Consider the following 24,081-nt stretch of genomic DNA (forward strand, 5'->3'; position numbering starts at 1 on the left):
CGTTACTCAGGTGACACTTCACTCATTTTCGTTGTTTCTTCTTCTTGTACATTTGATTTTCTTTACTGTACTTGTTGAGATAAACTTGTAGGCTTGTAGAGTTGTTGATAGACGTAATTTGTCACTGGTATTGTTTCTCGTAATTGTGGAGTTGTGGTTGAGGTGGTTACGCACGATTAGGGACGAATTTAAGGTGCGTAGATGCACCGCTAGCTCCTGCTCTCAGCTTTGTTTGTTTGTTTTTGGTTCGATTGCGTGAAGTCGCCAAATTAAGCGTAGTCGTAGATTATTTGATTGTAGTTTTGCTCGTTGATTGTTCATAGAGACGTTTATCGGCTTCGTTTACTGCTCCCCATCAGTCTCAGTGAACGTAGTTTTTCGTAGTTTACCGCTGTAGCGGTTCAGGAGATTAGTTTCCTGCGTATATCGATGAACGTATAAACTATTACTGATGAGCGTTGAATAAACTCTTAAGGCGTGGTTTGTCGTAGTTTACCGCTGCTGCCAATGTAATTGAGCATAGTAGGTTCGTTTTTACCGCTGCCACCAATGTAAGTAGACATAGCCAAGTGGTCTAATTCTATAAAGAAGGTTATTTGGTTCAATCGTCGATGGGAGATGCAAGGAAAGAGTAATGGTGAGGGGTTGTAGATGTCAGTGTAGGCTTTCTCTGTTCCGTTATTCTCTTCGTATTTTAAGTTGGATGATGAAAGGCAAATTTGGATCAGTGGAGTTTATTGTGACGGTTACTTGAATAAAAGTTAAGAGCTTGGCATGACCCGTGTAGCGTATGGTTAGTAGCAGTTTATGCTAGCTGTTGTCCTCCTACTTTACTCTCACTCTCCTACTCCCTGTTGCTCTCTCCTTGTCTAACTCTTGTTCTCTCCTGTCCTACTCTGACTTGTTCTACTAACTCTCCTACATGTGACATCGGTCTTATATCCCCTTCTAGCTTCCTGCTAAAGTGTGTGGGCGTACATGTGCGTAAGTATGTACGTGTGTGTGTGTCGTTCACATTTCCGGCACATGATCAGGGGTGTTTGGCGTTCTTGATTAGTCTAGGGCAAGGTGGATGTTTAGTTGTCTCTTCCTGGAGAACTCGGTCATAACTACCTGTTTTACATATTGTTACTTATAGCTATATAGTTACATATTGTAGTTACATGTATTATTGTGTTTTAACATATTATGCCTGCATAGCCATGTGAACCTGTTTACTGGGCCATGGGCAGGCACAGTACTCAGGTCCGAAGTTTCCTATACGTTTCTTAGAGGTAAAAATTGAGGATGGGTAAACTCTTATCCCCACTACTCTCCTATTTTGCCTTCAGGTTCATAGGGATTACAGGGACAATATTTCCTCCCCTTTCCCAGGAAATGGTGTAATGTTACTATCCATCGTAGTTAAAGAATTCCTGGATTAAGGAAAACCGTTAAGCTTGATATTCACTGTAGAGTCACCTGATGGTTGCATTACAACATGCGAGTGATTGATCGATTGAAAATAATTAAAATCTGGCGGCGCAACTGCCAGGGTCATATGCCGCCGGATGACAAAGTAAAAGACACGGCAAAATAAAAAGTGCCTATTCAAAATAAAGTTAATATCTGTTAGTAGGAATAAAACACTAAAAATAATATAAGAATAGTTGATAAAATATCAATTACTTATAAAAGTGGAAGGAGGCCTGCCTCCTGAAGAAAACTAAAAACATCAGTAAAATCGCTAGAGGCTTCACCAAGCATCGAGGACAAACAGTAAGCACCATCTGCCCCCTTATGTCTAGGGAGGAACCTCTGACGTACGTCCCCCAGACTTGGACACTCGACCAGCAAGTGATGGACAGTAAGGGGAACAAGGCAGTCATCACAGTACGGTTGAGCCTCACCACACATGAGGAACCCATGGGTAAGCCGAGAATGCCCAATGAAAAGCCTAGCAAGAGCCACCTCCAGTCGCCGAGACATAGAGGGAAGAACCCTCAGCACAACCACTCTCTGAAAGATTTCTTTTAGTTTATCGTGAGAAACACCATCCCAGTGTCTCTGCCGACATGTACGAATTGCGTACCGCAAGTAAGGTGTTGCATCAGAAGCAGGAAGTGGGTAGTCAGTTGGGGGCTGTTGAGAAGATGCAGCTTTAGCTAAAGTATCTGCCCTCTCCTTGCCCACCACACCAACATGTGCAGGAACCCAACAGAAGTCTACACGGCAGCCACGACGGCCAAGAAGAAAAAGCCACTCTAAAATTGACAAAACCAATGGATGGGATGCATTAAAAGACTCCAGTGCAGACAAAGCACTACACGAGTCACTAAAAATCACAAAAACGGATTGGGGGAGAGTAAAAATGATTTTCAAAGCATATAAAATTCCAGTCAGTTCTGCCGTATACACTGAAGTAATACCAGGAAGACTACCGCCCCTACTAAAGGAAGGGAAGACAACACCAAATCCTACTCCAGTATCAGTCTTGGACCCGTCATTATAGACGGGGACAGAACCCTCATGAATGGAGGCATGTTCTAAAAAGAGAGAGAGGGACACCTGAGAGGGAAGTGAGCCCTATTTTTCAACAACGGACCTACAGAATGTCACACGAGGGATTAGCCAAGAACCCACCCCTGGGATCCGATATGGACAAATTGCCAGTCTCGGGACAGAGAGGGATAATATAATAGACTGGACCCTGTAACCAAATGGCTTTGGGAAATTAGGATGGGTGTCAAAAACAGATCGGGAATCCTGGGAGACAATGGCACAAGAAACTGTCTGGAATGCGGTGAAGACAATACCAACACCTCATCATTAGCAACTGGTGTCGCAAATCCAAGGGGAGTACACCAGCATCCACCAACAGACTTGGAATTGGGGATGATCTGAATGCCCCTGTTGCAAGACGTACACCAGCATGATGCACAGAATTTAACAACCGGAGGCGGGCAGCTGTTGCAGAGGAGTAGACCTCACACCCATATTCAAGTTTAGGAAGAATAAGAGACCTATGCAAGAGGAGGAGGGTTTGTCGGTCAGCACCCCAAGAGGTATGAGCTAAAACCCTCAAAAGACTCAAAGCTTTAAGACAAGCCACCTTAACAGAACGAATATGAGGAACCCAGGTTAGTTGTCTATTAAACAGAAGACCCAGAAACCGCGTCTCTTCCACGAAGGATATTCTCCTACCATAGAGATACAAGTCAGGGTCTGGGCGAACCCCTCGAAGACGACAAAAATGTATAGCCACTGTCTTTGCTGTAGAAAAATGGAAACCTCGAGTTTCTGCCCAGTCAGAAATTCTATTGAGAGCCAGCTGCAACTTCCTTTCTATCAGAGACATTCTAGATGAGGTGAAGGAAATCGAGAGGTCATCGACATATAGTGATCCTCGTACACCATCAGGAAGTACACTGATGCTGCTGTTAATGGCAACAGCAAACAGAGTAACACTAAGGATACTCCCCTGTAGTACTCCATCTTCTACTGCTCAGGCATTAGAAAGCACTCCTCCCACTCGGACCCTTAAAATTCGGTTAGATAAAAACTGTTGAATAAAAATAGGCAAGTGCCCACGAAGACCAAACTCATGAAGAAAGAGTAAAATATCATGACCCCATGCAGTGTCATATGCCTTCTCCAGATCGAAGAAGACCGTGACCTGGTGTTGGTTAGTGGAAAAAGCCTCACAGACAGAAGATTCCAAGGACAGTAATGCATCAGAGGTAGATCGCATTTTTCGAAAACCATACTGGGCAGGGGATAAGAAGTCACCTCTCTCTAAAAACCACACAAGCCTAACATTGACCATCTTTTCCAAGACTTTGCATATATATACAAGACGTCAAAGAAATAGGCCGATAATTCGTTGCCTGTAGGTGGTCCTTACCTGGTTTGGGGATGGGGATAACTACAGCAACACCCCAACAAGCTGGAAACTCCCCAGAACACCAGATCTTATTAAACAGTGAAAGTAAAAACATCAGGGATTCACCAGACAGGTGGCATAAAAAGGCATAAGGAATATCAACATTAACCAGGAGAGGAATCATGGCACTGCAATAGAGCCGTCTGGAGTTCAGAAATTGAAAATGAAACATTGTAAGGCTCTCCCCAGCAGAGGCAAAACTGAGACCACGAGACTCTAGGCGCTGACGGTGGGAAGCTGAAGGCGTATCGGCATCCTTCTGTGACACACTGGCAAAATGATCAGCAAGCAACTCTGCAACAGCAAATGGCTTAGCCACAGTGCCACCTGCTGCAAATAAAACAGGAGGGGATGGAACAGTAAATTTTCCCAAAATTTTCCTTACCCGTTTCCACACCTGGGTGATGGAAGTCCTCGAATTGATGGAGGAAACATAACCCTTCCAGGACGAACGCTTGGCCTCCTTTAAGACCCGCCTCATATGAGCTCGTGCCCTCTGATACGCCACCAAATACTGAGGATCCCAGCGGTGACGACGAAGTCGTGAGTAGGCGACTCGTTTGGCTCTCACTGTGGAACTGCACTCAGAGTTCCACCAAGGAACCGTACGTTTAGGAAACCAACCCTTTGTTTTTGGAATAGATAATAGGGCTGTTGAGTGCAACACGGTATTGAAATATGACACAGCCTCAGTAAGACAGCCAAACTCGTTGACAGAAAGGGAAATGGAACTTAATTCCCTGAAACGTGGCCAGTCAGCCTTATCCAAAAGCCAGCGAGGAAGACGTGGCTGAGGTCCACCTGCACTAGCAGTTAAGAGTAACGGAAAATGGTCGCTGCCATACAGGTCTGGCAACACATCCCAGTTAAAATCTAAAACAGCATCAGCTGAACATAAGGACAAATCAATGGCAGTAAAAGTTCCTGTCTGGCTATGGAAATAAGTCATTAAATTGGAGTTTAAAATGCCTACCTCCTCACCTTCCACTAAAGAGGCTAGCATAACACCCCGAGGGTTAGTCTCATCGTTTCCCTATAATGGATGGTGGCCATTCATATCTCCTAGTAACAGAAAGGGAGAAGGAAGGCCATGAATAAGGCGTTCCAGATCCGCCCTTTCAACAGTAGCACTAGGAGGTAGATAAAAACTGCAAACTGTATACTGCCGACGTAAAAACATCCGGACAGCAACTGCCTGCAAGGGACTGGAAATATCCAGATGACTATATGGAATATCCTGCGAAGGAAGATAGCAGCACCTTCTTGATGACCTTGGCCTGGCAGAGGATCAGAATAAAAAGCACTGTAGCCAGAAGGACCAGCAGGAGCAGTATCACCAACCATGGTCTCCTGGATACACATGCATAGAGGAGTAAATTGAGAAACAAGATGACACAGTTCCTCATAGTTAGCACGTAGACCTTGACAATTCCACTGGATGATAGAACCCATAGTGGAGGGGAAAATGATTAAGTGCGGGACTGTACACCTCCTGACATGCGAGCGAGTTTGGAATGATGCTTAGAAAGGCCCTTGGTAAGAGACTGCCCAGCACCAAGAACCTGTTCTTTATGTCGAGCATCCATGGGCAAACGTGAGGACGTGGAAGAGGAAAGTTTTACAACATTCTTCCTTTGAGATGGATTAACATTCGGCTTGGAAAGAGGCTTGGAGGCCACCTTAGGTGATGTGGGATGGCCAGTGCCACGATTAGAAGCTCCAGAAGTGGAAAGAGAGTTGACAGGATTAGAACTCTGCGAGGATAACATTGTATTTTTCAGAGCGGACGCACGAACGGTCTCTCCAACACCATCTCCAGGTGGGGACCTGACTACAGGTGAACCAGTAGCAGCGGCTTCCACTTGGCTAGACCCCTCCTCCTCTGAGGCAGAGGGAACAGTAGAGAGGTTGATACAAGGTTCGACAACAGAGATCTTAGGTGGCCGGTTTTCAGGCTCTGAGGACTCTGACGAATTACAGAAGAAGCCTCATCCATACTGGACTGAGGGGGATGAGTCTCGTCAACATGTACATCTGCCGCCACCACAGAAGTACGCAAACCATCAGCCACTGAAGTGGAGGCAGAGACAGTTGGAGCAGTGGGTGGACGAGCATCAGTCACATCAGTAATTAGTAATTCCAGGGTTAACATCCGTCAATTCAGTAGGTGGGGAAGTGGTCACTGTAAAGGGTCGTGGCAACTTCTGGGACACAGAACGACGTACTGGCGCCCCAGAAAGGACAGAAACATAAAAAACTCCAGGCTGAAAGAAGAGAGTCTGGGCCCTCCTCTTTGCTTCTGGAAAGGAAACCTTCTCACGTGCGCGAATGCTCAAAACCTCCTTTTCAAGGCAGTAGCGAGGACAGTTTTTGGAAAATACAGCATGAGGACCCCCACAGTGATAGCATTTAAGGGGTCCTGGACAATCACTGGTATGACTCATTTCGCCACAGGTGGCACAAACACCAGGATGGCCAGCCAGTGCGTGTTGGCAAAATTTTCTAACATCCCCATACCCCTGACAGTGGAAACACCACTTTGGGTTCGGAACATAAGGCTTCACAGGCAGAGAGAGCCAAGCAAGTTTCATGGAAGCAGGCAACGTTAAGCGGTCAAAGGTCAGAAACAGCGTCAGAGTCGGGGTCAGAATACCATCGATCTTCTTCTGTACCTGGTCAACCTTTACAACACCATAAGAGCATAGTTCTTCTAATAACTGTGACTCAGGGTACCGCAGGAGGTCCCGAGAGTAAATAACCCCCTTACTTTGGTTGAAGGTGCCATGGGGTACACTGGACATACTATTGCCAGATATGGAGGTCAGATTCCGGAGATGGGAACTTTCTACTGGGGAGGACACCTCAATAAGTAGGCTACCATCCACCTGGGTTGAGATCGCCGGTTCACGGCCCCAAGCAAAACAATGGCTCGGTGCAGTTCAAAAATATCTATATCCAGCACTGAACCACCAGCAGAGGGTTTCAGTACTAGATACTTAGTGAAGGTCTCAGGCTCATTCTCTTCCGAACTGAACCCCGGAGCCAAACCAACCCGACGTGACCTCCTATTCCTAGTTGAATGCTGGGTCAGAGGAGGATAGTCCTTTGGGACCTGGAAAGGCTCTAACGTGGCAATTAAAGAGGACGATTCCGCAGAATTACCAGGGACAGATGAGGTGTCGTCAACAGTATTTTTTGTTAAATAATCCATTAATATACGACAGAAACTTCATTCCCTCATCCCTCCACCCACCATGGAGCCCAACCAGGGAGGTCGTATCTCAGGGATAACACCACTGGTGACCCCAGAGGTAGCAGGAGAGTATACGCAGGTAACCACCAGGGGACCTGGGCAAGGGTGACTCCAGGACGGTAGGAGCCACCAGGCCCCACAGTGCCCACTTGACCTTAGCCAACGCATGACCAGCCGATTGACCTGGTTGGGCCCAACCAGGCCACCAGTCTAGCCAGAATAAGGGACCAAAGAGGTGTATTGCTAGCTGCAGGGCACATCGTGCAGCATCGCTCAACCTCCAGGACTCCCATCTCCCAGCACTACGGGACGCCACGCACGGGAAACACGTGGGGAGGCAACAGTCCCGCCCTATATGGAAAATGGGCTGGGGCTAACAATACCAGCAGGCCTCCTCTACCAATGATGTAGGGGATGCTTAGTCCACATGGCCAACAAATGCCAAACCCTACAAAAGTAGGCATGCCTCCAAAGTAGGTGGCACTGCCAACCACGCTTCAAGCCCCAACACCATGTCAAGGTGACCTCCTGCAGTGGGGGCATGCAAGTGAATGACAGGCACTAAATACACATGTGGAGTTAGCATGAATGATAACATCATCAATAGATTCAAGAATTTAATGATCCTCGTGTGGTCTATAGGTGTTAATCAAAACCTTTTTCTTGTCCCTCCCCAGTGTTGCAGGTATGGGTCTGACGGGGCTGTTGTGGTGGGTGGTGGCGGTGGCGGCTGTTATGACTGGCATCAGTGAGGCAGACAGACTCAACAGACCCAGGCTTGACGTGGCAGCTGAAGTGCAGCTGTGTTCCCTGCCCGCCCACCACCAAGCTGAGCACACACACCAGGCCGTGCTGGATCCTGACGGCGTTTTCACAGTGCTCTGGACACCGGACCTAAACAAGCAGGTTTGTGGGCCAAGAGGTCATTGTCTGAATTACATAGGAGCCTTAGTAGCATCTTTTTCTCCGTGATTTATTTTGGAAAATTATACCTCCCCCAGGCAGCTGTGTGGGACAAATTCGCTCAGTGAAGCTGGCTGTATACCAGGCTTAACCCAGAGAAGTTAAATATAGTACTAATTCACAGTGACTGTATCCATCCCAATATACTAGGTATGCAGTTAACAGTTCTCCCACTTTCCTATTTTCCCTTGCATTGTTTTCTGCATCCTATCTCACCCCATCCTTAGGTGGAAAAAATAGGTCAAGATGACGACAGTGATGACTGCATCTCTTTTGTTACATATGTAATGTCTTTGTTTTATTCGTACGAATTACAGCAGTAAGATTTGATTTACCTGCTACACTGCCTATAGCACAACATGCAAATAATAACATTGACATTGTGTCAAGATCATTAGCACTTATGCCTGTCTCCAGCCACACCCCCTAAGGGGCAGTTCACAGCCCATCTAATTTTCCTCAGGGATCAGTTCTCCCATTGACCAGTTTTCCTCTTGGACTCATTTTTTGTCAAGAACGTACTTTCCCGCATGAACCTATTTTCCAGACTTACCTATTTTCCTTCATAAACATATTTCCCTCATGGACCTAATTTCACCATGGGCCTATTTATACCATGAACCTAGTTTCCCCATGGACCAATTTTCACCATGGACCTATTTTCGCCATGGGCTTTCCCGGCATGGACTCCCATCCTTTCTAATATTTATTGCTCACCTTGCAAATCATACAGAACCACGCCTGACCTATCACCATTGCCTGCACCAAAACCACTGCCACAGCTCACATTCTGAAGCTAAAGTCCTGTCTGTCAGAGGTTACCTTGATATGAGAGGTATGTACACAGGTCTATGTAGCAGTCTGTGCCAGTACATAACGCCCATGTCATTACATGGCAGAGACACACAACACACCCTGGCACATAAAACAATCACCATACAATATCAAACCTTCTACAACAATATCCTACTTCCAGACAATCCAACACAAGCAATCAAGAAACACCTATATACTCACTTGCAAGGCAATACCACACCTTGATCAGAGCGCTATATTGCAAGCCCCGCATCCTGACACCCACCCATTGGAGCTATACTTCAGCAGATCTGATCGAGATCATTTACCTAGGCTTAGATGAGGATATAACCCAGCCCTGTTTACCTACCAGGTCAGCTATGGGCTGGGTAGAATCACAGATGACACGTGCCCTGCTTGTAGAATAGGACCACACAACGTAACACATAATGGAGCACTGTACAGCACATGCCACACTAAGACATACACACAACATCACCAGTGTAGGACACCTATAGGACAACCCCATAGGGACAAGCTGCTTCCATGCGGTCGATGGATCTGCTCGGACAGATGGACCGGGGCTGAGCAGCAACAACAAAAGCTAAGTCAAAACACCACAATATTTGAACTATGAAAACAAACCGGAGGTAAAGCCCTCAGTTACTGACGCTATTATTTGATGCTCGAAATGATAGAACACATCTGAACTTTCTGTAACGTTGCTGACTACACTGTAATGTGGGATGCAGGCTAATCACATCGGCCAATTTCACGTGTTCCATAAGTGACCGTAGAAATCAGGGGCTTGCTTATAATTTAATACTTTGCTTGCTGCTGAGGTCCTTGAACATTTTTTTCAGCCTGGCAGCAGAGGATTTTGTTCAGCTGGGAGAGAAATCCTAGCAATTGCTTCGAAAACCATCTCGAGTGACTCTTTCTCCCCTCTTGGTACGCTGAAGAATCAAATTAGGACAACACAAAACGAGTTTGTTCATCCCAACAGTCAAATGGTTAAGGCATACAAATCAGTTTCTGGTGTGTCAATGTTTCTCTGGGGGTATATTTTGTGAGAGATACATACCCGCACCTGAGGTTGGCTGAGGTTCATATTCTCGTCGAACGGAATAATGACTGTCGTGTTAGGTTTCCCCCTGACAATGTTGCCGTGTTAATTAATGCCTTATTTTGGTATTGCTAAGTGTCTCTATCACTGATGGGAGGTGGTGTGGGAGATCCATGCTGGCACTCGTGGCTAGCTAGGGTTTGTGTTTCCGGCCTATGTCGGGATGGCTGGTGTGTTATAATTTCCCTGACAATGTTGGTGTGTCAACGTTATGCTCCTTTTGGTATTCCTAAGTACCATTGTTCCGATGCAGGAGGTGGTGTGGGAGATCCATGCTCGCACCCTTGGCTGGCTGGGGTTCGGGTTCTCGTCTAATGGCGGGATGACTGGCGGGGACATGATCACCGCCTGGGTGAAGGACGGACGACTGTTCCTGCAGGACCGCCACGGCGTGGGTGAACTCACACCGCCCCTCGACGACCACGCTGACTGGCGGCCGCTGCACGCACACGAGAACGACACGCACACCGTCCTTGTTGTGGCCAGGGACATCAACACCTGCGACCCGCACGATTACGTCCTTACAGTAAGTGTGCGATTGCAGTTGTTGGAAGAGACTGAGCAGGCCCACGATAAGGATATACCAGACCGATTTACCTGGGCGAACATCACAGAGTCGAGCACACTTGACATATTGTGTTGCTGCCTCTGTTGTATGAATGTCGGACAGTGTGAAATTATGTTGTATAGTTGAGGTATGGCGCTACATACTGTATATGTGTCACCTGCAGAGTTAAGGAGGCGCCACACGAGCAGTTTTGTGGCAGGTTTTCTCAGGTAACTCGATGATGGTGGTAGCTTTTCATAGGTTGCCCGTGGCTGTGAAAGTTTGTGTTAAAATATTCCCTTGAAAGTTATCAAGAGATGTTGCGAGGACAATGTTCCTAGAAAAAAAAAAATGCCAGAAAACCTGCTCGTGCGACTATGTTTGACCATTCTTGTGTTTCTGAGTTGCCAATGGGTGAGGGGTTTTGCTCTGAGTAGGGGCATTCAGTTATATGCAAGTTGCTTAATGTTTCTTAATTTTGTTTTTTCTTATCACCAGTTGATTTTTTGTTAAGTTTAGGAGAGACCACTTGTATTAAAAGATTTAACGACGGCAATATATAAACCGTCTACTTGGAAAAAGTCCCTCCTAATATGAATAAAACAATCAAGCAAGAATAAAAACGGAAAATAGATATAACTGAAATGGCGGGACTAGACGCTGTGCCAAATTTTCCACGACAGAATGACACTGTGCGGCTGCTGTACGCGTGGGGAGACAGCGACCCCAGTGACGAACACCCTTCCTACCACGGTCCTCATCGGGGAAACAAGTAAGTCACTGATGTCATGAGTTTGTCAGTTGGCCAAGTACCATACTCTGTTATACTATCTTGGCCTGAACTTTCCATATCTCCAAAATGAATGCTGAACTGTAAGTATACATCAGCACTAGAATATGATGCCTGTCACAGAGAAATGTTATAAAAGGAATGTAGAACCGTAGCGCTGGATTTTTCTACCACTGAGTTATAAGAAATTAGCTTCAAAAGCATGAAAATCTGGGCCAAGTTAGAGTAAACGAAGTATAGTGCATTTTCACGACCAGTCCAGGCTGACTGGGTCAGTTTCATGGGAGTTCTGGCGAAGCAGTTTAGCCTGTCTAGACTGGACTACTCGGCCCGTCTTCTGGACTGAACTGACGAGCTGCTTGTACACAAAGCTGCACTTTAGCACCAAGCGAAAAAGGTAGTTTTTGGTAGAGGGTAAAAGGCTGATAGCATAAAGACTGTCACTATGCTCAAAAGATAAATGTTAAAACAAAAATGGATTTCACATAATTGACAGCCAGTACTAATGTGGTAAGGTGATGATTATAATGCAGACTCTTAATGAAATTAATGATCACTAAGACCTAAACTGAAATCACTTATTTATTCCTAAACTAATGGAAAAAATATGTCTGGAGAAAAATATAATTTTTTTAGTCTCAAGGGAATATAAAAAGTAAAGACGGCAGTAGCAAGTATTTCTCAGTAGTAATTCCTCAAGGATGAGAACTGTAACACTGGTTTAAGTCAATTCTATTTCAGTCTTGCACTAACACTGTGTGGTAAGAATCATGGTATTATGAATGATGGTGAACAACTACTAAATTATTGTACAGTAGAAGCAACCGTGCATTAATAACTGACATTAATGATTTACCTGACGTATTATCTTTCATTATTTTTTTACATAACTCAGTTAATTGCTTCCTTGTTGCTCCCACTTGTTTCTCCCATTCAAAAGGAGCAACGTTCAGGAAACGACTAGTCTCAGTCCATTCTCACAAGCATCTAGAGAGGCCCCGACAGTGCAGATCCACCTGAACTGGCCCAAAGAGCCCGAAAAATTTGCCTCACTATAATCGTATACATTTGTTTTTGTCTACCTGGTTTATATGCATTGCTGCCATGAGTCTTCGACACTAATAATTGTTGTTCTGTGCATTTTTGTGAACTTTCTTCGTATTATGTTACAACTACCTCCCTTTCCTTGGGGGAAGCAGCCTAGGTATATAGATAGATGTTACAATGAATGTTTTGTACAGTTTACCTTGTCTTTAGGCCTGCGTACCCTGCCTGCCTCTGTGTACCCTCATAAGCCCTTATTTTCATCAGGTTCGCCTATGTGTTGATGCCATTCTACCAGGAGATGGTGCCAGAGGATGCGCAGGTGTGGCGAGTGAGTCAGAGTGTCACAGTGCCACACACGCAGAACACATTCTACTGGTGCCACGTTGAGAAGATACCAAAGTGGCAAAAGAAACACCATTACCTTGGGGTGAGTCCTGTCGCTGTATAGACACTACTGGAATACATGACAGCAGAGGCCCGTGTCTCAATCAGCAATAAAACCAGAGTATACAGAAATATTACATTCTGAAAACGGTACCGGAGAACAATGTATTCTTCCTGTCGTGTTCTTCCTGTTCTTTATCTTCTGGGTGAAAAGTTTGATTTAAACCTTTTTCTCACTTATCTTACCTCGCGTACAATGCCCGCTTTCACAGGCTGTACTCTTTCATCCTATCCGATCTTATTTACCCAGCCCCACCTTTTCATAACTCCTGCCTTTCAGTAAATACATGAGCGAATGCATGAAGAAAAAAAATAAAAAATAAAAAAATAAATTTTAATGAAAAGAGTGGCAACATTTGCAAGAAAATTGATGATATTTCCCAAAGTTTGTTACTCACGCGCATATACATGTATCTATTTGTAACTCATTTGGATAGAATCACAGAGCAATCAGAGTAGGGGTCATATTCAGACTGAACTCACCTCTACTGTAACCCGTTCGAAATTACGGTACTGGCTGCATTTTGCCACGATAGGGTCTCGCAGCAAGTCACGTATGATCCTTGCCGTGTACAGTGGATTCGTTGTTTTTCGCATTGATTTCGGGTTATGCGGCCATTCTGTTGCACTGTGGTATTAAGGTGCAAATTATTCCTTCACAACATAAGGGATAAACTGCACTTCTTGTTGCTTTTTCCTGCTTACCTTCCTCTTCAACTACTTGCCTTTCTTCCTACCTTAACCCCGTGCCTGCCTCCCTCACTACCTGCTTTCATACCTACCAACTTGTATACCTACCTACCTCCCTGTCTGCTCCCCACTCCACCTTCTTACCTACCTACCAGCCAACCTACTCCCGTCCCCTAACTCCCTACCTGCTTACTTGCCTCCCTCCCGACCTCCTTACCTCCTTGTCTACAAGTCTACATACTTCTCCACTTTCAGACTTTCCTGCCTACCCACAGCTCTACTTCCCTACGTATTTGCCTGACCACTTATTGAGGTAGCGACACAGGCCGGTATTTAAAGTTTTTGCAGATTGCCAGTTTATAGTGAGTTGTATCAAAATTATGATGAGGGCATAAATTACAGCATGTTGACATCCCTTACCGATTATACAGACATACAGACAGTTGTGGTCACTGTGACTTTGGGCATGTCCATCAATGCGACAGGCGCACAGCGTCAGATGGAGAGGATTCACTCAACACCTCAGTCTTCTAAATCGGTCCATTACTGTGTTTCCCTTGACAACGGCCTCTAGAGCGCGGACGAAAGAACGGACGGAAACTCTCATCCCGGCTCAGCGCCCTTAGGCCCTCAAACTTTATCTCTGGAAACCCGTCCTTTTATTGGGATGGGTGTTTTTTAAAGTCTACGAACAGACTGGGTGTTTTGGTGTCTGATGATTTCACGATCGTCTTTTGGTTGTTCTGTATCCGTCTTTTTACACTCTGGGGAATATAAAATGCAATCAAGGGTTCAAACTGAAAATATAAAAACTGTCTCGAGATATCAGGTCCAGATAAAATATATGCATGGTAATTTTCAGACTAATCAGCCCAGAAATAAAGTTACGAGGCCGTGGCAACAAGTGGTGGTAAGAACAACAAAAGTAACACAAAAAAACACAGAAAAGAACATTGCTTTGGGAAATGCAATAAAACACTTCCTCTTGGGAGAGGAAACAAGAAAACAAACGCACACTGTGCTCATATAGGTTCACTTTGCATATCACAGTGCAAGTGAAAAAGATGATGATGATGATGAAGAAAAAAATTGGAAACTTTAGTATGAAAGGGACTAATTTTTTGCTCCTGGCTTTATACGAGTAAGGTTCGCCTGATCAGTGATTGGGTTTGATGGAGTCTGAGTGACCTCAGCGGACCAGAAGTTAAATAACCCTCTCGCACACCATAAGTTTTCAAAAAGTTTTGCTTCCACGCAGAGAACCAAAACCTTGCTCAGGCTGGCTCTGCTTGCGCAGCAAGGGAAAAATTTCTATAGCCCAATTTACCCTCGGAAAGTTCTTCTATTGTTGTTAATCTCTTCCCATCATCTTCGTTGATGTTTATTCTATCAGATAAGAAAAAAAATAAATAAAACAGATGAATAAATGTACAGAAATGAAGCGTGAATAAACCTTATTTACATGAAAACTAGCTTCTCATAACTTCCCAACATCACCGTGAAAAATTTTTCCCATGACGCACAGCTGCAAAGGACATGTCTATATGCAGAATTGCACGATCTTTCGTCTGTGAAAATGTCAAGTTGATACGTCCAATAATTTTCGAGTAAATCGAAAAAACTACGATAATCGCCTAAAAACCTCTGATTTGTTTATTATTTTGTATTTTGTCAGTGACACTGTAACAAATATAAATGTAAATTCTAACCAGTTTTGTAGCCCAGAGGTTAAGAAAGCCCATGATATAATTTACAGTGTTATAACCATTATTGTTATAGAGAAAATGAATTTTGAAAAGTTACAATGGGTTGCATGCAGTTTGCGCACAGTGACAGCACGTACGTTCAGGCCCATAGGCTGAGTATGTTCGTCTTTTGTAACTTTTCTCCAGTTATTTTCACACATAGGTTACTTTGCTTTACAAAAGTATGCGTAAGTAATCATCAGCTTGATCAAGCTTTCTTCACATTTTTTATGCGACCTATACTTTACAAGTATAATGACAGAGAACAGCAGTGAAATCCACCACGTTTTCCCTATGAGAAATATATAGTAAACACACATTTTATACCTTACAATACAATAGTATAAAAACTAGACAAATAAGCCGGTTACTCATGTTCTCTAGCAGTGTTGTGGTGTTTCTTGAGAGGAGATGGAGCTGCAGAGGAGGACAGGTACGATCACAGCCTGTGTGTGTGTGTGAGTATTTGTGATGTGTGTGTGTGTGTGTGTGTGTGTGTGTGTGTGTGTGTGTGTGTGTGTGTGTGTGTGTGTTTGCAATGTGATTTACTGTGATGGTTGTAATGAAGATGGTTGTGGTGGTGATGGTTGTGGAGAAGATGGTTGTGGTGCTGCTGCTGCTGATGATGATGGCTTATATTCAGGGGGAATGAAGTCTGAAGGGGACAGTGACTTTCCTGATTTAGCTGGGGAAGATGATATGGAAATATCTTGGATGGATGGTGAGATGCAGGTGATTTCAAGTGTGGTGAGAGTGTAGGGTGACTATGGGGAAAGAGGTCAGTGCTTGCGGTGGGGGGGGGGGATGATAGGTGGCGATAATGCAGCTCAGTCTCCAGGGTCAGGGTGGTTTCAGTGGTGGCAGTGAAGGCAGCGGTGTCTGGGGTGATAGGAATGATGGCAGGGATGGTGGTAGTCTCTAGAGAGGTGAAAAATGTCGTCAGAGTGATGGCGGTAACAGGAGTTTTAGTAACACCAGTGGTGGCAGTGGTGAAAGGAGTGGTGGTAGTGATGGTGCTACTACTACTCTCTGGTGTGCTTATCTCCGCGGCCTTGACCTGGGGTTTGCGCTTATCACTCCTCAGGTCAGATTTCCCCCTCGCTCTCCTGCTCCTCACTCTCTCCTCCTCAATATATTCACTATCTGTTTCACTATCACTTTCCTCACTCTCACTGCCACTGAACAAGTATTTCTATACAGTCCTTCTCGGATAACTTCTTGCAAGACATTTTTTCCGTAGTGTAATACTGCAACGGACCGGTAAAAATCAGTTATGAATTTTCAAATCTGGCTTTCCCTGAAAAAATATAAGAATACACTTTTAACGTTCTTCACAAGCACACTGCACTATATACAACACAATATCACTATACACACGTAAGGTATGGGCGGTGCGGTAATAGCAAACGCGGGTTTAAATGCCCGACGTGCGCTCACACACCCTTTGAGCCTGACTGCCAGGAGAGTACTGAGCTAAATATAGGCCGCTGGCTCCACCGATAAGCTCCCGGGTGTTGCCATTATTTCCCCTAGACCTGGCTATCCTCAGCTTTGACTCAACCAAATTTGACACAAATCCATCCACAGGAAAAGTTTCTACTACCATTTATAGGGAAGTTGCATCATGTTGGGTCATCTGTCACTTCAGATTGCAAGGCTTATGATTCACGTTGTGTCATCTTGCATGAAGAGGTTAAAAACAGCGGTCTTGAAGTAAGTCAAGTAAATTTTAATAAAAATGCTTTCACTGAATATATTTAACCTGAACTGATTATGCACTTGACCTGAGGTAACCTTGAAGAACATAAATTAACCTGATTGTGCCCAGACGTATTTAAATTACTTAAAATGACTAGAATGAATGTAAGCAAATATGAATACTGCTGAATGGATGTTAATGGGTGCATAATTTATTTATGGGTGCATTTACTGTATGTTCATGCATGTATTTTGTTCATGGCTTTATTACTTCTACAGTTCAGCTTGAAATATGGGAGGAACGCTCGTAGTAACCTTCATCACGTTGTGGCGTTTGAGTGCCACACGCAGGACGGGACTGATGCAAGCCGGACTTTGGAGCAGTATGTGGGTCACCCAGGCTATGAGTGCTACACACCCAATATGCCAGGTAGGAACTGTACAACTCCTTGCCGGTGAAACAGTGACATTGCCCTGTCCCTATTACGCACACTTCTGGTTGTTTCTTGTTGACGGGTCATGAGGGAGAGGAGGATGAAAGCAGACAACGGTAGTGAGGGGATGATGGCAGGATGAACTGACGGCAGAATGGAGCAGAAGTAATTCCTGGTAGAGAGAGAGGAGGAAGTGAGAGTTGTTTTACCGCTATTTCTTTTCATGAAGACTATTATGAAACAAACATTAACTTGCTACGATTTTTGTGAATCCAGGAAAGCTAGTGAAAAGTATTGCACAAACCAACACCTAACCAAAGCTGAAAACACCCTCACCACCATTTCACGACTCACATTTGCTAAGGGATGCGTGGGATACAGGACTGGAAAACGACATTCTTCGGGTTTTGAAAAATTGTGCAAAACAAAAGGGTCACCTTCCAGCAACTTTTTCATTAATTTTAAGCAATGCATTTTTCTCTTTTGCATTTTTTAAAAATGGCAATAGCTTCTGTGATCAAGTCTGTTTGTATAATGTTAACAAGTAGCCTCATGCCACCTGATCCTATTCTAATCAAACTTGGCACATATACTGTGGGTGGGTTTGGAAAAGAAGTCATGTTTTTTCTTTACTGAACAATCAAACATCAAGGTCACAGGCCGAGGTCAAAGTTCGTGGTACAGTGTCGTGACGCAGCATTAGCTACCTCATTCATATTTTTTCCGTTTATTTATCAGATTTAGCATAAACACTTTGTAGTGGTTTGGGAATAACTTACTGGATTTTGAAAGAGAATGAACAGAATTTAAGGTAACGAGTCAAGGCCAAAGTTCTAGGTGCAGCATTAGGGAGTGGGATTATCTCTTAATCAATAATGCAGTCTGAATCAAACTTGGCACATGAGTTCTCCGGCTGTGTGCAAGGAGGGCCAGTGTCTAAAAATATACTAAATTTGAGTTTCGCCAAAGAAGTACCATCGTAAGTGACATTGCATTCAGTGGTAAAAACGCCAATCTCTTGACTCATTGGGGAAGGTTTCACATGTACCTTACAAAAGTATAATGAAAACCTGAATTTATAACGGGGTTTGGACAATGACCCTACTTGCACTCGGCTGGAGAATTATGTGTGGGGACGCAGAGATGTAATGATATTTTTGAACAGATCAGTGGTAGGTCAAAGTGGAGGTAAAGGTCAAAGTCTGAATGCAGGATCATGCTCATTGTCTCAGAGCTTTTTATTTTTCTGGTTATGTAGCTTTGAATGGAATTTGCTTCGCCAGTCTCTGTCCAGTTTTAATGACCTTCCAATAATTATTCCCTTATGGAATTTCAGATAATTTGGTGACGGAAAGTCGTCCTCTGTGTTATTTCAGTGTTCACACAAACCCCTTTTTAGAGGGTTCATTTCTTGTACTCAATAAGCATTATTCATTTCCTTGTTAAAACTTTAATAATTAGCAGAAAAGCACCAAACTACTACCCTTTCCAAATGCACAAACTATTTCATTATGTTTTACGGTCAGTGATTACTTTTCAGATATATAAGTACAATAAAAGAGACACACTTTTTTTTCCTTAATTATTATCATATCTTTTATGGGTCCGAATCTCTTTAAGTTGCTTTTCTGGGCATCATTAATAAAGGATACAAAAACGAAGCAGATAGAATCGCTTTGAAAACATTCATATGGGTAATTGCGTACATCAGTGGACAATGAACTGGGTAGAGGAGCTATGAGGGAGAGATATGGCAGTGGTTTGATCATTGTTAAGTTACCAGAAATCTCAGCTTCAATATTTGGACGGAAACTTGATTTACATCTGATAAAAACCACTTACTTTTGCATGGAGTGATGCCTTTGCCATGGGCAGTAATTAGCAATGTAGTTTCAAAAGATAGTTCCGCACGAGGACTAGAGAATGAAGTTGTCGACAGTGCGGCAGTATTACCCCAACTGCTGCTGGTCTAGAAAAAATAAAGTACTGTGGACATTCATAGGACATGACTGGTAAATGTAAATACCATCATATCACTTAAACATTTATGGTGAATGTGTTATCTACATAGCTCATAGGTATCTCTGTACCAGTTGCTGAATGCTTATCTGCAATGACGAACAGAAACTAGGACAAATTAAATTTATTTTACACAGACGTACCCTATTACAGAGTAGTTGTACAACATAAACCACAGTAGTTTTCACAACCACATATGCTGCTAACGAACTCAGAAGCTGAGAGATGCCATCACAAATAATATTGGCTTCTGTGGTAACAACAATACTGGGATGTGGATTAAGCTTGTATTCACACACTTGACGTGCCTAAGATAGTGCTGGCATTGCAATCTTGTTCTTGTTCGGGACTAGACATGATGGTGCACTCTCTTATGACAGACTGACTGCAGTATCGTATGTTTCAACATTTTAAACTATATCTCATCAACACCGCCAGCCTCATAACACTACTTCAGACGTAGGTGGTGTGGTTTCAAGGTCTCCACAAAAAGAAAGAAAGACCTAGATTAAGAAAACCCTGTGTCACTAAATAAGGGCCACACGAACACTCACCGAGATTTAACTTCTATAATTCTGGGTTCCACCTCCGGCAAAGTCCTGACTGCACATAGGCTTATTTTTTATGTTCAGTGTATCTTTGCAACCCTATCTATCTGTCTCGAAATGATCAGATCTTGAATTTGGCTCTCTCTTGTATTTTGTTTTTCTCTTGGAAGGAACAGTTATTGCGGGCTCGTGGCCTTTGGTTCCTTCTTCCTATCATTAAAAAAAAAAAAAAACAGGCATATCACTGTGCTGATTCTTTCCCTTCCTGTGTGTGTGTGTGTGTGTGTGTGTGTGTGTGTGTGTGTGTGTGTGTGTGTGTGTGTGTGTGTGTGTGTGTGTTCTGGGATTCACTTCTATATCCATAACTGTGGTTTGGTCTCGGAACTGTTACAAGGCCTGAACCCTTTCCAGAGGGCCAGCTTTGGAGATAGATGCCAAGGTCGCGTCCGAGGCCACGAGACGGAGGCCAGGCCTCAGTCCCAGGCCTAATTCACACCTGTGATATGTCCGTTACTTTCCTCCATGACACATTATAAGTAAATCGTCTGTGGGCAGAGAAACATACATGTGTCTCTCAATATTCGTCAGCAGAGGAAAAGAAATACAGAAAAGGGCAAAGTTTTGTCCTTGACTATACAGTGTGTGCCATAGTTTCTGCTCATCTTCTAATCCTGCCGCTGTCTAGAGGGAAGTTGTAGCCAGAGTTTCACACCCAAGGATGACCCTGGATGGTACTCTGGAAAAAATTTACGATCGACTCCTTGTCGTAAACAAAATTTGTTTTAGAAGGAAGTACAGGGAAAGAAGAGTTATGAGTCCTGCCAAGTATACTATTTCTTCTATGAAAAACATACATTCATTATGAGAAAAAAATTATTGCTGGCTAAATCTGTTTTACGCAGGGAGATTATGGAAATAGAGTGCATAGCTTTCCCGTGCCTATAGTTCATTTTACAAAAATAAACCTGCCACGGCAAGGAATCAGTCGCAAATATGTTTGTGAATCCCACACCTACTGTTCACTGCTAAGGTGGTAGTTAGAAGCTTTGCTAAACAGGAACAGCTCGCGCTGACACTATTGCAGTCTGGAAAAGCTACGAATCACTGTATGGCTTTTGTTGCAGTCAGGGGTACGGGTAGAGAGTTAGCAGAACTATGGCTCATGTGTATAGGAAGAAATCATATCTCTTCACAGTTTTGTCTCACAATTATTTAAAACTAGCGAAACACGCCAAACTCCTAACTCCTACAACCCGAAAATGATTGTACTCAGCTTGGGAAAGACTTTTTAAGCTGGAAAGATTTTATTATACAATTTCATGAACTGGTTTACTACTATGGTACTCTAACCTAAGTCGCCTGGCAGTAGGAAGAACAGAGTACAAAAAGACGTCCTCAGGCTAAAGAGGTTAAAACCTGAATCGAGAAAGAGAAGACAAGCCCCAGATCTTTGACGATGTTTTCTGAACCGTGTGACGGATACAGATGGAGATTTAGATTTATACCTGTCAACTGTTTGAGGGTCACTGTGACAGACAATCGGTGTTTGTTGTCTCAGTTTTCGTCAGAGCACGACCCTGTTTTTTTTTCTTTTTTTTTTTTTTTTTTGGCTAGTTGCATCCAGCATCCATTATTGCAGGTACACATTATCTGTCTAGCGACGCACTCACCGGGCTTTTCTCTCCAATCGGTAAAAGGAAAATATTATCTGATACTTTCAATCCTTCCTGTATCCAGATGGTCGCCTTAGGATCTATGTTAGTGTGCATTTCCCTTTGCCTATGACCTCCAGTATTCTAAGCGCAAAGTGTCCAAGCATCTCGAAATGAATGGCTTTTTAAAATGGATTTTTTTTTTTCTCCTGTAAAGAACAACTCTTCCGCAAACTTCCAGCCTTTGGTCTTTCTAGTTGTCTCCAGGTCCCCATCTGTACCGAGTGCACTAGTCTGACCAGCCGGAACGTGTGTTGCGTCTCCATATTTTTGCTGACTGCGCACTGTAATATGGGATGCAGGCTAATCATATCTATCACAGGCGTTCTATAAATATTCTTCAAAAATCTGAGTCTTGGGTCTTGTCTTCCTGCCACCGATTAAAACTCTAAGCACAAGTCCTTAGCTGTGTATGATTACTTTGTTATAATTTTATCTTCGTTCACACGGCTACTAAACACCCCATAGCGACACTAAATGAAACTGAAGGAACACACACACACACACACACACACACACACACACACACACACACACACAATTATTCCTGATGATAGAAGCACCTTCATAACCAAACTAGAATGAAAATGAAGAAAAAATATTCCTGATGTTCCTCGCGTTTGGAGACTTTCATGAAAAAAAGTTATCTTTTATGAATTCTTCCTCAGAACACCTCTACCAGTGCAACCGCTTCTTCATCCTCTGGGCCATCGGCAGTGAGGTAAATGATTTGAGGCGAACAGAAATGAAGGCAGACTAGCGCTAAAAACATAAGTAGGAAACACTGGAACTTTGTCTCTGTTTTCACGTTATAATATCGCTTTATGAGTCTAGTCTGTCTTCGTTTCCGAGCGCCTTAGCTGACCACTCCTTGTACAGATGATTGAAACTGCTTTTGGTATATTCTAAACCCTGTGACGAGGACAGATATTTTGACTTATTATATTCTCCTGATGTTTATACTCAGCTTAGGAGTGGCTTCTTGTCGTCTAAGGGTTCAGTAAATAACCATACTTTAGAATCATTATAGTCTTTGTCTATAACCTTGCCCCTGTCTAGTATTGTCTGTCTGAATACTGTCACTTCAGAATAAGGAGGTTAGAGTTTTGTTAATCTTAATTTAGCCCGTTAAATATGCTGGTGTAATTTTCCCTTCTTCTTGCTATAGTTGGTTAATATGTATTCAGTATAAGAGACTCCCTGGCGCTGAATGTGTTAGCAACAATCCTCAATAATCATTTCAGCACTATGACGTTCAGTGCTCCATTTTTGTTTCTTCCAGTCGATTTCATTAAGCTCTGGGAAAGAATGGGTTAAAATAAGAGAATTAGTGTTAAAATTTCTTTTACTAATATTATTTTCGAGTAGATTGCTTTAAAAATTTCATTCTTTGCTATATTCTTTGGTCATAAAGTGAGGCCAACCAATTAAACGTTCTTAAGGGGCGTTTGTCACGGCACACATTACTCGTGTCGATAAAAATGTTGTTGCTTCTTTGTTTATATACACACACCACAAAGCCAGCCAGGAGACAGGATGTGTGTGCTGGGCAATCCCCAGGTCCTGTTCTCCCCTCTTACTATTTTTTAACCAGCCCATACCCCACTGACCGGGCTAATGTATGCCCCGGCCTGCACTGTACTGTATGTGCATGAAATCTTTAAACGAACGAAAGAACGATTTGTTTATACTGCAGTATTGTCCATTTGAAGAGTAATTTACCAAGAAATTTAAAGACAAAAAACTAATTGTGATTATTCATCTACGCAACATGTTTTGGGCAAGAAATAATATGTTCTTAAATTCTAAAAGTTCAAGATCTATGTCGTACACATAAGCAAGAGAGTGTAAATGTTTAAAAATGCATTTTTTTTCTTGTCCCCAGAAGTCTGAGTAAAATGGTTTCGGAACAAACAAATTTGATCAATAAATAGCCAATTTGTGAAATATTTTATATTGAAACTTAGTTTTTCAGGACAGCCCACTGAAAGATGACAACACATTTTGTCTCATATTCTGATTTAATTCACCTAGACACATGAAATTTGACATGGAAATGCTATTATGAGGGTGAAACATTTTTAAATTTTGGTCAATAAATACTTGAGTTACACCAGATTATTTTAAGGACGGCTCACTGAAAGAGGACAACTCATTTTGCCTTATCTCCTGGTCTAATTCTCCCAGACATATGAAATTTGACACAGAAGTACTATTATGCTGAAGGGCAACCGTGTATGAATATGGAAAATGGTGCACTAAACATATGCATGCTATATACCTTACTGGAAAATATTGGTGGCTGCAGGTATACATGAAATACAGAATGTGGGATATGCAATTTGTGT

The 24,081-nt window shown here is 43.2% G+C and overlaps 2 protein-coding genes across 2 annotated transcripts in view; both read left to right on the forward strand.

The window, feature by feature from the left end:
• Positions 1–24,081, forward strand: part of LOC145406681 (DBH-like monooxygenase protein 1) — a 588,166-nt gene that overhangs the window by 12,605 nt on the left and 551,480 nt on the right. The gene's annotated exons all lie outside the window — the stretch shown is intronic.
• Positions 11,251–24,081, forward strand: part of LOC145406581 (DBH-like monooxygenase protein 1) — a 40,364-nt gene continuing 27,533 nt past the window's right edge. Inside the window, exons 1-4 of the mRNA XM_080277659.1 lie at positions 11,251–11,378; positions 12,708–12,870; positions 17,300–17,450; positions 22,402–22,454. Coding sequence (XP_080133785.1) covers positions 11,251–11,378; positions 12,708–12,870; positions 17,300–17,450; positions 22,402–22,454 — 495 coding nt within the window. The remainder of the gene's footprint in view (positions 11,379–12,707; positions 12,871–17,299; positions 17,451–22,401; positions 22,455–24,081) is intronic.

Source organism: Coenobita brevimanus, chromosome 71 (genome assembly GCF_032717465.1).
Source record: "Coenobita brevimanus isolate Jiangsu-jjx chromosome 71, ASM3271746v2, whole genome shotgun sequence".
NCBI classification, from domain to species: Eukaryota; Metazoa; Arthropoda; class Malacostraca; order Decapoda; family Coenobitidae; genus Coenobita; species Coenobita brevimanus.